General features: G+C 33.0%; 1 protein-coding gene across 2 annotated transcripts; it reads right to left on the reverse strand.

Annotated features, from left to right (window-relative positions):
• Positions 1 to 1,594: 1,594 nt before the first annotated feature.
• On the reverse strand, positions 1,595 to 8,374 carry LOC145580141 (uncharacterized). 2 transcript variants are annotated; one of them, XM_081637501.1, is made up of 6 exons: positions 8,225 to 8,374; positions 8,065 to 8,135; positions 4,208 to 4,256; positions 3,918 to 4,025; positions 2,635 to 2,716; positions 1,595 to 2,043 (listed from the first exon to the last, which is right to left on the reverse strand). In XM_081637501.1, the coding sequence occupies exons 1-6, from the start codon at positions 8,271 to 8,273 to the stop codon at positions 1,794 to 1,796; spliced, it is 609 nt and encodes a 202-aa protein (XP_081493627.1). In that variant the 5' UTR covers positions 8,274 to 8,374; the 3' UTR covers positions 1,595 to 1,793. The 2 variants fall into 2 exon arrangements, with proteins under 2 accessions (XP_081493627.1, XP_081493628.1); XM_081637502.1 differs by having other exon boundaries at positions 4,208 to 4,294; positions 8,225 to 8,293.
• Between the last annotated feature and the right edge of the window lie 7,811 nt (positions 8,375 to 16,185).

Below are 16,185 nucleotides of genomic sequence, written 5' to 3' on the forward strand. Positions count from 1 at the left end.
AATAAATGTGTATACGTACTTGATTACGTTCAGATCACATGTAATATAGTTAAGTGTTAAAGTGTGTTAAATTTGACTGTATTAGATATTATGTAACAAAGGAAATAATTTTTTTGAATACTTTATTGTTTAAAGAAGAATTGATCTAAGAGGGAAAAGTGATTGAAAAAAAGTGACTGGTGTAATAAAAATAGTAGTTTAAGTAAAAAGTGTATATAGTTTAATAAAACGGCATTTCCCTACCTTATTAAAAGTAGAAAGTTACTCTTATGAATAGTGTAATGCCAAGTATACCCTTTAAAATGTGTATCCCTACCTTATAAAAAGTAGAAAGTTACTCTTATGAATAGTGTAATGCCAAGTATACCCTTTAAAATGTGTATTTACATATATACCCTCATTAATGTATACATGTTTTTTTAATGAATAGTATTTGGACAATTATACCCTCTAAAATATTTAATTATGTACTTATTTGCTCTCATGCTTTAATGTTAGTTGTCTTGGACATTTATATACTCATAAACATAGTTGTTTACATATTTTTTTTGTCATTAAATCTGTCAACAACTAAATTTATGATTTTAAGACCAAGCCGAAAGAGTCTAGATTTGACTAGCTATGTGCGCGCATCGCGCGCGTTAGCTACCCTAGTAAAGTAAAAAAATCGAACGAAAAATATACATGTTATGGGATAAAATGAGTATGCTGTTAAAAAGGTTTGTCCGAGAATTATAAAATGGACAAAAACTAATAATGTGAGTTAATACTACATCCCTTGTGATTACTAAAGCCCTCTATGTAACAATGAATATTACTTTGTAATTACCACATTAGTTCACTTAGCAATAACTAATATACTACTACCTTATCTTATGAAGTTTATTCCAAGTGTTACCAACAAAGAAAGGGAGTTCAGAGATAGGTTTTTTATGTTTTATGGATCGAATTTTTATATGAATTTGAGTACCGAATCTAGCAAAGATAATTATACTTCAGTTTTAAATCTACAAATGGATAATTCTACTAATTCTACGGAAATTCAAAGATACACCCATCAAATAAGATCTCATCTCTTATGGTGTTCTCACAAGTCACAACCATCTTCAAGTAAATGCTTTTCACAAGCTAAGATCATATGATTATCATAAACCTTACCCAAATATTTGAGATAGTGTTAGCTCAGTTGGCAAGGTCCTTAAGAGTTGTTGCCTTGGATCAACAATTCTTCTGAATCAAAGTCCTTTTTTTCTGATATCACAAACCAAAACAGGGTATTAATGTACACAAACCAAAACAGGGTCGGCTCAAAAAAAAAAAAAAAAAAAAAAAAAAAAAAAAAAAAAAGAAAAAAAAATAGACAGTTACATATTCAGCTATCTGGGAAGTCACAGTGATCACACCAAGGGTGAGGAGATCCTGCAATCTTCCTCTCAAGCTTCCAGAGAAGGGAGCAGGGTGAGCGTAAGGAGGAAATGATGATGAACAATCCTAAAATACCTTGCATTAAAACTCAAAGATGGCAAAATGCAAATGATATCTATGAGAAGATGGCACCATTCAAGAAATTTGATCAAGCAAATATGACAAAACATACGCAAAAAGAACTAGCAGCTGCTTGGATTTCGAAGCTTTAATATGTCAGAGATAACGATACTCATAACATCAGATACAAAAAATTCAGAACATTGGAGAAACTTCCAAGTTGAGAAAACTGTTTTTACATTTTTTTCAACTTGGAATACTGGCCAATTAACTACAGGTTAATAATGTCCAAGACGGATACAGTAGAATCAATCTTCACTATCAGAACTTTCATATGCTAATCCTAGTAATAATTTCACAGTATCATCAGCTTTTTTTGGGGCTTGTTCCTTTGATAATAACAGAGAATCCTTTTGTTTTTCACTTAGCTCCTCAACCTTGTGCTCTGGCGTAGCAATCTCATTTATATCTGAATTTGACTGATTACCCTCAGATGGGCTTGACAACTTTGATCGCTTAGGTTTTATCGCTACTACTTTCTTCAGCAGGTCTTGTTGCCTACAAAATAAATGTGTAAACAAATTAGATTCAGGGTATTTCTCAAGAAGAAATATAATAATTAGCTTCTCTAGTACTTTTTATCTAACTAAACTTCACTTGCAGAATTATAAGCCAAATCTAGTATGCGCATTCTGCAGTATTACAAGAGTGAGCAACCACCTACATCCATGAACAAGGTAAGGGTGCCTAACAAATGGTTTAGTCAGTTTGGCTACAGATTGGGTAGATTCATGATCAGATCATATTCATGTGTTATAACCATACAAGTGCAAATTTATGGGCTGGGTCAAACCAGGTGAATATTGTCCATTTGTGATCAGAAATTGGATAGACTCAAGGAGTTTAAAATCAATCTCATTTTAAATTAATTTAAGACAGGCTATTCAGATGAAGCAGGCAGTGATTTAGAGACCTTTACGCATAAATTAAAAATGACAATTGAAGCAATGGGTATAAGATCATGATGACTCCCAAGTGTTTTTGAAAATAATAATTTGAAAAAATTATCTTGCTCTTCATCCACCAACTTAGTGCAAATGGTCCAAGAAAGATAGATGTTCATGATTTGATGCTAGAGATATAATATACCTTATTCCACTCTTTGATTTGAGCTCGACTCGAAGGGACAAGGGAGTAGGTGCAGGTGTAGAATCTGCCAAATTCGCTGCTCTGTATGAACAGTTAAGAATAACTGTAATTCAAGCATTCATCTACGTACAAAATATCAGATAGCATTACTACACAAGTGTAAAAAGGCCGTCCTTGCCAGAAGGCGAACAGGACTACTGTTACAACTTTGAAACTGCTAGTTATTCTCATAGCATTTAATATTAGGTAGTTGCTCCAAATACTGTAACAAGAGAAATGCTAAGCAACTAACAACCAATATTTCAAGAAAAAAATATTTTAAAAAAATAAAATCATCAAATTATCAAACTTGTAAAAAAGTAACATGCTGACCCTTTTGAATAATTTACGAAAAGGACATATCTGTCTGTTAGATCTTATATTAAGCTTATGAGTTATACAGTTATACTATGCATATGAATAGATGATTACACTAGAAAGTGAATCCGGTGAAGTTGATCAAAAGACTAAATTTTTTAAGCACCTCTCATGAGACTCACAATTATACCACAAAATATTAATAAGACTACATCTTTATTACACCAGAAAAATTGACACCAACAATCCCAACTACTATAAGTCTATCAACAAATTCAGTAACAAACTAGCAAGTAGAAATAGTCCTAACGTTGGGAATTGTTTTCTTAAAACAATTCTTAACTGGATTGAAACTAATAAGCAGGAAAAAAATGTCTCAACAAATGACATAAGGCTATAAGAAATTTACAAGAGACGTACCATTGGCCAACCATCCTTTTTGGTTCACAAAAGCAAGCAATGAGATTACAAAAACACTTTGAGAACTAAAAAAACAAATCTACATGGATAAACCCATACGAAGATTCTATTCTATGGAACAACCAAACTACAATTGAGCATGATCAAAATCAGCTTCTGAGTTCTGACAAAAGATATCATACTTGAAACATATATTCATATAACTCTTGCAAAAACTTTGGAATAATGACCAGGCAAAGAAAATTATTTAAAAAATAAATAAAATCTTGTAGAACTTGTAGATGCAGAGATAGCAGGTAAACAGCAAAACCTAAGCTTGACAAATAGGAGATGAGCTCAGGGCAACAATATAACCAAGCGTCATAAAGTGTTTTTTAAGCCGTTCAGGTTTAATAATATAGTGAGTTACTGACAACATTTTGTCCCCTTTCGAATAGAATTTTAAATTTACTCAATAAACTTATTTTTTTTGTGGTGAAATTGTTATAGGAAAACCAAAAAGGATATTTTGAAAGCGGCAAATGCTCGTTTCTCAGTGCGACGTAAAAGGCGCTCAGCATCTTCCTCAGCTTCCATCTGCTCCTTTAGATAGAGAAGGTCATCACTATCCAATGCTGCATGATAAAACTTGACCAAAACTTAGATGATAAGCCTTTAACAATAAAAAACAACAAAAGTACCATCCTTTCAGAGGCTCGAAGTAAGATATTGTACTCTCTTACATGCTAGACGTACATGTAAAGAGATGCACGCAAGGTAAATAAATAAATAAAAAAAAAAAAAAATTGGAAATTACCGCCTCTTCCATGAAGGTAGCCTCCACGTTCTCCAGCAACCTCTTGCATCTGCTTTGTCAACCAACCGGACAGAAAAGCCAGGATCCCTGTCAGGGCATGTTATCAGAAAAATCTAGACATATATAAATTAAGTCCTCGAAAAATCAATTTGGATAGTACAAACTCCATGTAACATAGTAATCTCTTTATACACAATACCTCCAATTCCTAATCACTGCAGAGGAAAGGAAAAGAAAAATAACATCTTCGGGAACTTCTGCCATGACAATATATCTGTGGATAGGTACTAAATGTAATTTACAAACTAGGATGTTAAACAAAAAGTCCAAAACTGGCAGCTTTCACCCCCGTTGTAGCACAGCTTATCTCCTCGTAATTATTTTATTTTATTTTTTTCCATTTTTTGAAGTAATCTATGTAAGACCTAAGCAAAGCAAATTAAGTAACAATAAGGACAATCAACACTGTTTCTAGTGACAGCAAAAAAATATCCATGACAATCCACACTCACAAAAGAAGATCATTTTAAGTCACCACAAACTTATCCAAAACCTCCCCAAAGGGGAAAAAAAAAAAAAAAAAACACTTCAAAGCCAACTCTGTTGCAGCCCTGTTTATAAAATCTACTAGATCCTCAAGGTGTTCCCATCTCCCTGAGCCCCTCTTCTCTTCTTTAAATATTCCATTAAAACTGCAACTTAATACCCATATCAGAAATCAAGATTACATTATTTTTTTAACTTGGAAATTACCTAAGACTAAGAAAAATTGAAGCTAGTATACTAGAGTCGGAGTTTGGAATCATGGAATTAAAACTCAGTCGTTCTGTTACAAATATTGGACTTTCTATTCCACAAAACCATGTTACATAACACCGTGACAGAATTCACGTCTTACTCCCCACATAGTCCATTACATAATGGTGACTCACCAAGCTAGAACCATTTTTACTATTATATCCATTTTTTTAAATTATAAATTACGGAGTATGTAATTTATAAACATGAATATTGAAGTAACTTTTGTTCACTAAACATATTACCAAGTACCAACCCATATTATGATAAATTTGGTAACATTACATTGAAATAATAATTCTTAAACTTAAAAAAATGTAAACAAGTCTAAAACCAATGAATGTGATATTCTTGAAGTAATTCACACCGCGTCAGCCCCGATACATACTATTTGTTCATTACAAGCTGTTTATGCAACAAATTAACAAAAGCTGTTTACGCAGCAAAGTGATCATGACAGCATCCATGTTTTTTTTAAATACGTGGACTTTAGTTCTCAAGTACCAAGAAGAAAGCAAAAGTAATAGATCTAAGGAAGCAAAGGTGTTTATAGTAAGACCAATCTCTCAGATATAGCTCGCAACTAGCAACCTAGTGTCACCAATCACCATGGCCCTAGCTTAAGTAAGAACTGACTCAACAGAAGGTAGCCAGTGGCATCATAAAGGAAACATAAATCAGAAATTAAACAAAAAAAACTTTCACCCAACTAATACATTGGATTTCTATAATTTAAAAAGAACTACAAAGGACCAAACAGATTAGATGATTACTTCATAGAACACAACAGTGCTATATGATTTTTTAACCTACCAAACTAATTACGGTAGATCATTAACTTATGTGCTTCTTTATTTTGTACTAGCCATGGATGAAATGTTTATAGTAGGGATAATATTGTAAACCTCTTACTTCAATACTTTCTAGTTTCTACACTTTTCAGAGTACTAAGTGGTTCACTCATAAATAGCATTGGATGAAAGCTGGATACATGGTAACTATGGTTAAGAGGGAGATCTTTCATATCTTTCGAGATAAAACCCTACAATAAGGGGTCCAAAAGTTAATATCAAGGATCTCAAAAACCTGCACCTATAATTTCGTCTATGTCCAAGACATGTTGCATCACATGATCAAATTTTCTGATCAAGACTTCCAGTAGTGTTACAAATGAGGTCTAGAAACAGAATAACAAAACTATGACATCTTTGATGATCGTCCCATTAACCACTTTAGTGGCTATGGTTCTATTTGCCTTAAATAAACTTTGGCAACATTAAGTTTTTATCAACCCAAACAAGCTTATTCAGCAAGAATAAGTTATGTTGAATTAAAAAGCTGAGCTAAGTTAAGCAAAAAAAAAAAATCTAGTTCATTAATACTTTAATAGATAAGATGAGGAGAGCATAGCCTAAGTCCTCCTAGCTATACATCCATAACCCTAGCAGAAAACAACTAAATAAATAAGCATTATTTGTTTCGTAAGAACCATAGCATAAGTCCTCCAGTAATTACACCTTAATAACTATGCATTGTTTGTTTCCTTTTGAGAAAATGTCATTCCGAGTAAACCATAATGGATTTTAGTCATTTTACTACATAAATTTCCTGTGAACAAAGCAGAATTTGTTTCCAATACCTTAGAACACTCAACTTGGTTAAAATTGTTTCCTCAAGATACTAATCATAACTATCGTTGGTTCGCAGCCCCCCATTTCCATAAGGTACCTAACACCCCATGAATCACTGGATGGAAATGAAGGATAATGATGAATTATTCATTTACATGGTAGCCAGCTTCACCTAGTGGTTTTATTTTTAGTTGGTAGGATTCAATCTAACTGTGACAAATCCCTTTGGATCATATGACTCCTGCTCAATTACAGACTCATTGGAAATATATCATTCTGAAGAAAGATGGCTTGGGCAGAGATCTATTACTGTACCAATAACCATTACTCTCTCTATTTAAATTAACTGCGGCATTCAAATTACAAGATTCGTATTATAAAGTTTTCTCACAAATTTTACTTAGGCCTTGCCTAGATCTCGTGAATAGCCCATAATGTTTCATGGGATAATTGTTACGTGCCTGTACATACACCTGGAATGAGAGAACTTATTTGGGTCCATCTTTGAACCCATCGACTTCATCTATGGTGGCTAACTGAAGCTATCTCCCCTCTCTCCTCCTTCGAACAAGCTAAATCTTTAAAAATTTGCTCCATTCTCTTCCATGGATTTGTATTGAAGTTCCTCCTTTGTAATTTTCCCAAAGCGAATTCGAAGCTCAAGGTCAGCCATCTCCCTATTCAACACCTTTCATTCAGTTTTTGGTGATTTAATCTGCAGTTTTCTTAAGTTCATGAATCCATAATTGTCTTTCGTGATATAACCTGTGATTTGTCAATAGATTTTAGTGATTATCTCTGTTTTTTCTTATTTTTACTTTGTGGTGATTAACTAAAAATTTGTGTTATGGTAATGTAGTTGCAGCTTGCAGGCAGCAAGACGAGGTGTTTGCAAATAACAGCAGATGGTCCAACACTCATCACCCTCATGGCCTAACCTTTGCTAACCATCCTACCCTTAAATCGATAGCCCATTATAAATATCCCAGCAACAGTTCCTCCCTAATCATTACTCCCCTAACAATTACTTTATATCCAGGCAGCCCCTTAATCTCAAATTTATACCAAATTCACAAAGACAAAAACTAACGGAAGGAATTCGATCTAGAAAAGCAACATCCTAGATTAACTTTGCATCAACGTAACAGTAAAACACGGGGATTATGAAGAGGGTTATTTCCATTATCTTTTATACAAGCTATTGCACTGAAATTTCTAAGAAATTCTGAAACTAAACCGAAATAAGGACAAATATTGGAATTTAATTTAACAATGGCATCAACAAATTAAAGCATCAAATTTAAACAAACAATCAATCAAACCCTTTTTTATCATCCAAGAATTAATTGTAAAACCCTTTGCAACAAACAGTTTAACAGATGAACAAACAAAATTGAATTCAATTAAGGGGAGATGCGACCAGCTAACCTTTGCAACCATGCGTTGAAAAGTAACATCTTCATCGTCGATTTTATCTTTACCTTTACCAAATTTCTTATCTGTAAAACAACAAAAAATTTACGATTCAATCATCAAAAAACAAGCATAAGAAACTTTTCGGTATTGAAATTGTGAAGAAAAATTAAACCTTTTGGGTCTGAGAGGTTTGTGTACTCCCGAACTTCTCTTCCTGCCATGGCGAAAATCTGATGTTGGTAAAGGGTAACAGACTACAAGTCAATTTGGGATTGTTCAATTTTTAAAAGTCAAGAGAGAGAAAAAGAAAGAGGAAGTCCCACTTAAATAAAAGTTAATATTTGGAGTAAATAAAATTTGTGTGTATAGTGATAGTCTTTGTGTGTTTTCAGTTCAGAAATTTCTAGTTTAGAAGAAAAAAAATCAATAACTTTCTGCAACATTTCGTGATAGTAACTTTACATAAACGTGTAATATGGTATGTAAAGTTACTCAAATTCAAAGCATTTTGTAATTTTGGCAACTAAGGTTGTAAAGTTTCAAGCTTTAGATAAAGTAGATAATACAAGAACAAATGGTTGAAGCATCTCTTGCACTGCTAATCACTCAAAATACCATCAAATAGTGTATATGACTATTTGCAATATTTAAAAAATCAATAACTTTCTATCATTCATAACAGTAACAGTGGTTTTGCAGCACCAACAATAATCTTCATCACAAACTAATGTACTAATCATTAAAGTACAGATTATTGTGTCAAAAAAAAAAAAAGAGTACAGATTATGTAAGGAAACATAATATGGTATGTAAAGTTTCTAAGGAGCAAATGGGATAAATCAGTGGATGTATTTAAGTAGATACCTTTTGTTTTGGGGTTTTTTGTCCCTCGGGAGAGTTACAACTCGAAGACTGATCCTGCCGGCTCTGTACCTGCAAAATTAACGGAGACACCGGGTGGATGGTGCTCCGCCTCCAACGCTCAAGTTAGTAACTTGAAGTAGAGTAAAAGGAGCAGAAATTAAGGTGGGGATCTGCTTGGATTCCAAGCTCAGTTGTCTCTATCAAAGGGACGGTTTTCAATGAATACCTTAAAATGTGAACCTGCCCTCCAAAAGAGGGGAATCTCCCTATTTATAGGGTCCTTGGGAATTGTGCCCCTGATTAGGGTATCAAACCCTAATCATTGGTGGGCTGCGCCGTTCTACGGCTTTCTCGGGATTTGGGCCTGAGGGCCGACATTTTCCCAAATATCTGGGATGACACGTGTCAAGCGGGGAATGGTCCACTTTGGACTATCCTTGGGCTGACACGTGTCGCCCTCCGATTAGGCCACATGGCGGGGTAAAAATACCCTAAACACCTTTCACTCCGACTTTTGAAACCTTGCACAAGGCAAGCACAAATTCAAGGTCTTCTAGCTCGAGATGCTTTAGCCCCTCCTTTAAGCTCACCATTGTGTTGTTTCAAACCACATAGAAACACAATAACTCAATAGATTTCTTGAACACCCAAAAAGAATACTAAAACTAATGGTCAAACATACTCCTTGCCAAAGAAATAAGAATCAATGGGCCTATCCCTATTCTAAAGCCTATCAAAAAATTTAATCACTTTCAAAAGTCTAAATTTTCTATATGAAAGAAAGCATTTAGGACATTGCAGTGTTACTAATGGACATGCTTTATTTTCAATTTTTTTAAATTAGAAACACAAATGAAATTCTTATGTGACTTAGAAAATACAATATAGAAACTACCAATGCAAGTTAACTCGTGATCCTGTGCTCCCTTTTCCTTGCTGGTTAGGTGAATATTGCTCTTTACTAACAAGACAAATACCCTATCTTGTTCAAGAGTATTAAGGGGTTGCCCTTATTGTTAATAATTATTACCTCACTACGTAACACAACAAAACATTAAAGAAGTTATCCTCGATGAAGTTTAGAAAAGTTGGATCGCTAGAGAAATAAATAGATGAACATATGACAAAATTAAAGATGCATACACTTTCCATTAATTAAAAGATAAAGTTAGGACTACAATTGTACAAGGTGAAGGAAAGATTAACTCCATGTTCATAATTGGAATAAACGATCAATTTTCAATACATGTTAAGTAAACTAATCTATCGTTTGGCTACTAAGCCAAGGGGAAACTAAGAAAATTGTAAAGAAAGCTAAAAAGGATACTGAAATGATTTTTGTTGGTTGATTTGATGATGTCTTTTCTTTGAAATTCTTCCTCTATTTATAGGCAAAGCATTCCTTTAAAGTCTCCCCAGGATCTTCTTATAACCGCTAGTCGGTTGATCTTCTTGGCATCAAACCTCCTTCTGAATTTGTCTTTAACCATTTACGACAACATGGTCTTTCTTGATCATATGCCTTTTCACTTAGGCCGGATGTTCGCCTTTAGCATTCATTTGACACTATGACTCACTTAGCGCTTGTAGACACCTGATTGTGTCTCCCTAAAAACCAAACCTAGTGATGAGTACCTTTCACGTATTTAATTATCGAGTTAGGTGAAGAGTTGAAGAGTTTCGTGAATTTCCCTTTAGCTTTAACTATTTCTAACTTTCTCTTAAATGTTTTTATCCAAAATTATTCATTTTGTGTCTTTAAATCAAAATCATTTATTTCGTGTCCCTTAAAATCATTCATTTTGTGTCCTCTTTATAAACGTCCAAACCAGTCTATTTTGATCCATAATCTGTGTCTAATAATTATTTAGTTGGATAGGGTTTGAAAAGAGCTTCCAATGATATATTATAAGCCCAAATCCGACTTTAAACGAATAAGTTATGGCCAAAATACTAAACCAAGCCCAAACCGGACCAAGGTCCACCTTACGTACGACCCAATGATCATGTGGAGGATCCATTAACCTTAATCCCAATCCTAAAGTAATTAGGATTCATTAGGAACTTCTAGAAGTCTCTAGAGGGTTCTAATATATCCTTTCCAAAAGATAAAGATCAAAGAGTTTGAAATTGAATAAAACTCCTCTTTTTGAAAATCCCAATCCCGTTCAAATTCAAAGAAATTCAGATATGATTTTCGTGACTCATATTTTTTATCTAAATCTTAAATAGTTGGATAGCCCTTGAAATTATATTCCAAGTGATATATTATAAGGAAATTTTGATTTTTACCACCTTCAAATAACGACTTTATTGAATTTACCACCTCCAAAAAAAAAAGATTTACTTTACCACCTCATAAAAAAATTAAACATCAATTTTCCCACCTAAGCCTAACTCCGGTGACGGAAACCGCCAGTGGGGCCCGCCATAACAGCTAGTTTTTAAAATTATCCCCAAATTCTCTCGATTTTCCTTCTATTTAAACCAACCTTCTACATTTCCACATCAAATTGTTGAAGATTGAAGTTTTTTTTTGCGATTTTCTTCACAAATCTTTAATTTGGGTAGTAAATGAGCCAAAGTTCATCTTATAATTTGCTTATAGCTTGGTTTTTGGTCTGATTTGTATCCTTAATGGCTTAAGGATTGCAAACAAAAACGTGTTTGATCTTATAAATACCGAATCCGTGGATGAGCAACAACAATTACTCGTACCTGAGCTGCTTCAATTTCTGTTTCCTGAAGCTGATTGTTATATGACAGAGGTTTTAGAAAACAGACGGCGACGAAAAATAGATCCGACTTCTGGAAAAAAATTGTTCTCGTAATTCAGAGGTAGTATTGTCATTTCTACTGCCAAATTTTCATTGAAGTTAATTGTATTTGAACACAATTACCATAATCTAACCTTAATTTTACTGCCCAATTGAAATATCAAAAACCCCCAAATTAATTTACACTTACATGAACCCTAATTATTTACAATATGAAATTGGGGTTGAATTAATAACAGAAAACATGCAATTTCAATTATACTTAGCAATTGTAACATAATCACGCAAACAATTGCAAAAAATTACAACAGAATTCATGAAAATTGCTTACCTTTTCGCTGTTTGTCGTCGAACAGTTCAATTGATTCAGGGCCGAGTACAATCTTCAATAATTTGATAATTTGAGGATGTGGGATTGTTAAGGATCACCCAAAATCAGAATTTGTGAAGAAAATGGCAAAAAAAAACTTCAATCTTCACGAAATAGATGTAGAAATGAAGAAGTTAGGTTCAAATCAAAGGGAATTCGGGAGAATTTAGGGATAATTTCAAAAACTAGCTGTTAGGGTGGGCCCCACTGGCAGTTTCCGTCACCGGAGTTATCCTTAGGTGGGAAAACTGATGTTTAATTTTTTTATGAGGTGGTAAAGTAAATCTTTTTTTTTTGGAGGTGGTAAATTCAATTAAGTCGTTATTTGAAGGTGGTAAAAATCAAAATTTCCATATTATAATCTCAATTCTGAGCTATGACGAAAAAGATATGAATGAAATATCCAACTCTTTCCAAAACTAACATTGTTCCACTATTTCGGTTATAATACCCCGTATTTTTGAAACGTAATTAATTAATTAATTAGTATTCTCTTAAAAAGGGTATTTTAGTAATTTATTTTACTATTTGGATTTTGGAGCCAAAATAATAATTGAATTTTGGCGCCAAAAGTATTTTAAAACTCAATTATTATTTTTGGATTTTGGATAAGATTTATTATCCATTTATTTTATTTAAAAACCGGATTATATATATATATATATATATATATATATATATATATATATATATATATATATATATATATATATATATATATATTCGGATATTTTAATTAAATAAAATTATATTTTATTATTTATTTAAGATGGCCGAAAATTCCTAATTTAATGACTATGATTTTCGGATTTTCTATGTATAGAAAATCTGATTTTCTTAGTTATTTTATTTAGTGAATAATTGAAATTTTATTAATTAATTATTTTATACAATATATATTATTTACACAATTATTTTTAATTCCTTAAAACTATCAAATTAATTCCCTAAATATCTAAAGCCACCATGATGGATTTTTGGGTGACTTATTTTGGTAAATTATATTTTTAATTATCTACCAAAATCTCTTATTTTCCTTAATTCTAATTCTCCATCTTTTTAATATTTAATCATCATATTTTCTTGCCATTCATTTTTCTTAATTATTCCCCAAGTAATTCTAATTTCCTTATTATTTTTCATGACATACATACCTTCCATATTCAAGTATACACAATCACCTTAATATCCAAACTTTCCTTAATTCTTTTATTCACTTCTCCAAGTAATTTCCTTAATTCTTTTTACCATAATTCTTCCCACATTCTCTTGCCATAATTCTTGCATGAGCTAGCCTATAAATACCCCTTCATACCTCTCATATTCTTCACACCAAAAATCCAATTCTCTTCTTCTCTCTTATTCTTCTTTTCCCTAACCTTTTCATACTTTTCTTCTCCTCTTTTCATACAAATATTATCCTATATACCTTTGAAGCCAGTTTTCGGGCACTTCTGGTCAGTTTTTGAGGTATTGATGTTTCACAGAAGATTGTTACTCTCGAAAAATCCTTGAGGTTAGGCTCAAGAATCACCCAATTCGAAGTTATATTGAAGGAGTTATGACCTCTGCAAGTTCTGCCTATTCTTTCCAACGAAAATTCAATTCTCTTTAATCCTATTCTTTATCTTCTTCATGGTTAGTTTTCTAAAATACAAATACCTATTTCAAAGCTATAATTTATATTAAAGTATTATTTTAAAAGAGTTTTATAGTCCATGCACATTAGATTTGAGTTTATGTTGTGATAACCTTATGGTTATGTTATTTGCAAGGTGTATTCGTGATTGAACTTTGAAAGTGTGAAGTATTGATTGATATTCGGAATCAAGGTTCTTGAGGTCCTTTTTGTGTGGTCTTGCTAGCAAGGATCAAGGTACATTTAAGTGGCTAGATACCTTTGAAAGTGATTGGTTTGAATAACATGTTTTACATGATTTGATTGGTGATTGAATTAAATTGATTTGAATTATGATTTTGAAATAAATTATGTTTGAAGGTATTGATTTTAATAAAAGTATTTTGAATGATTGATTTTTAAATCATGTTTTGAATGGTTTGAATTACTTATGGTGTTTAAATAAAGGATTTGATTTTAAAAGGTTTGTTGAATTAAATAAAAGGTTTTTCAAGGAAGAGTTATTAATTTTGAAAAGTTATTAATATAAGATTTTATTCTCAAGTATCTATTTAAAAGGTTTTGATTTTGAAAGTATGTGGAATTATTAAAAAGGAGTTTGAATTATATTGAAATTTATTGGATATTAAAAGGATTTATTGGACCATTGAATTATTATTATTAATGCTTTATAAGCATGTTGGTAATCCCACTATGCGGATTTGGTTTATTGATAAGGCCTTGGACTTTGTATGACCGGGTTTTTCCTCAAGAATAGCCTTGTAATATAAGAAGACTAGCTTGGGGGGTGTGCACACTTGGGTGAGGAATTGGATTAAAAGAAATTGGTTCTTAATAAAGGAATTGATTTTATTAACTATTATTTGAAATATTGAATCATTGGAATCGGTTTTGAAATAATGAGTTTGGAATTTATTGGATTAATTATTGGGATTGATTTTTAAAGCATGTTTGCAAATAAATTGAGTTTACATTATCTTACACTTATCGTACTTAGCATAATTTGCTAATCCGTATTTCTTAATTGTTTTGGTTCACCCTGTTTACGTTAATGGTAAGCAGTGTTGACTAATTTCAGGTGGAGTCAATGATTGAGCATGTGTAGTCCCGGGAATGGTTTCACCTAGATTAGGAATGTTGGTCTTTATGTTTTATTTTAAGTACTCATGACAATGGTTATTATTATGGTTTAATTAATAAAAGAGTATTGAAGTTTCCACTGCAAAGTATTGGTTTATTTAGTAAGTTTGGTAGCCTTGCGTAATCACGCGGCGGTAATACGCCCAAGTCTATCTCTATGGTATAATTATACGTACTATACTGGTATTTCCGTAGAGGGAGATTTGGGGTTGTTACATCTGTAGGAGATTTTAGGTACTAAATTGCGGAAAATATATGAATCATATTCATATAGCACCTAAACCAAGGATCTCATGCATAACACATGAAGAAGTAAGAATTATACCTTTGAAGCGTGATTCCACAAGTGATCGAACAAGAACAATAAGGAGAACAATAACCCCAAGTGTGATTCCTCTACTTAGTCCACGAGCACGGATTAAACCTCCACTAATGCTAGTTAGTTGTGACTGAACACTTCAATCAACCTTCAACGGAGATTTGAGCCACGAACACACCACAACACTACCCACGCGCCACCCGGGGAGGAGGGTCATACGGACAGGGAGGAGAGAGAGAGGGCCGAGTAGAGAGAGAGAGAGTTAGGGTTTTGGGAAGCTTGGTTGCTTGTGTGACAATTCACTGTATGTCAATTGTTATCTCATGCAACCCTAGGCATGGTTTATATTTATAGATCATATCTAGAAATAAAACCATGTCAAGTCCAAAACCCATTAGACTCTTCTAACTATTCAAGCCCAATTATCAACATGGTATGTCATGAACTCATGAGGCCCAATAATGGGCCTCTAACTTGTTTAACCCAATACTCTTATGTGTGACCTTGTAAGATCCACTCTATAAGGCTTCGGGTCATTAAGCTAGCCCAAAGATCAATTGTCATATCTAGCACCAAACATTGACGACCCTATAGAATGAACTAATTATCTCCATAATCGTGATCCTTGATATATCTAGTAATTGCACTTATCGAAGACATAACTCCTTCAATCTCCCACTTGTCTGAGACAAGTGCGCAATATTCAAATTCCTTAAGTCAATGTGTGTCGATTTGATAATATGATTGCATCTCATGTTGTGATCATATTAGTCTACAAATCTTTTCTTGAAATACTGAGTTAGATTCACAGAACAAATGATTACTATGTAATGCATTTGAGCACGACCATGCATTTCTGAATTCTCCCTCTTTAAGGGGCCAAGACACATTCCTAATTAAATAGGTAGACTCTATCCAATCTTGTGGCAACTAAAGCTCCCACTCAACTCATGAAGCAACCGGGAAACACCCTTTATAATCCCCAGTTACGGCTGGACGTTTGAGTGTACCACAGTTAAATCAA

This window comes from Chenopodium album, chromosome 14 (genome assembly GCF_948465745.1).
Source record: "Chenopodium album chromosome 14, dcCheAlbu1.1, whole genome shotgun sequence".
Taxonomy (NCBI): Eukaryota; Viridiplantae; Streptophyta; class Magnoliopsida; order Caryophyllales; family Amaranthaceae; genus Chenopodium; species Chenopodium album.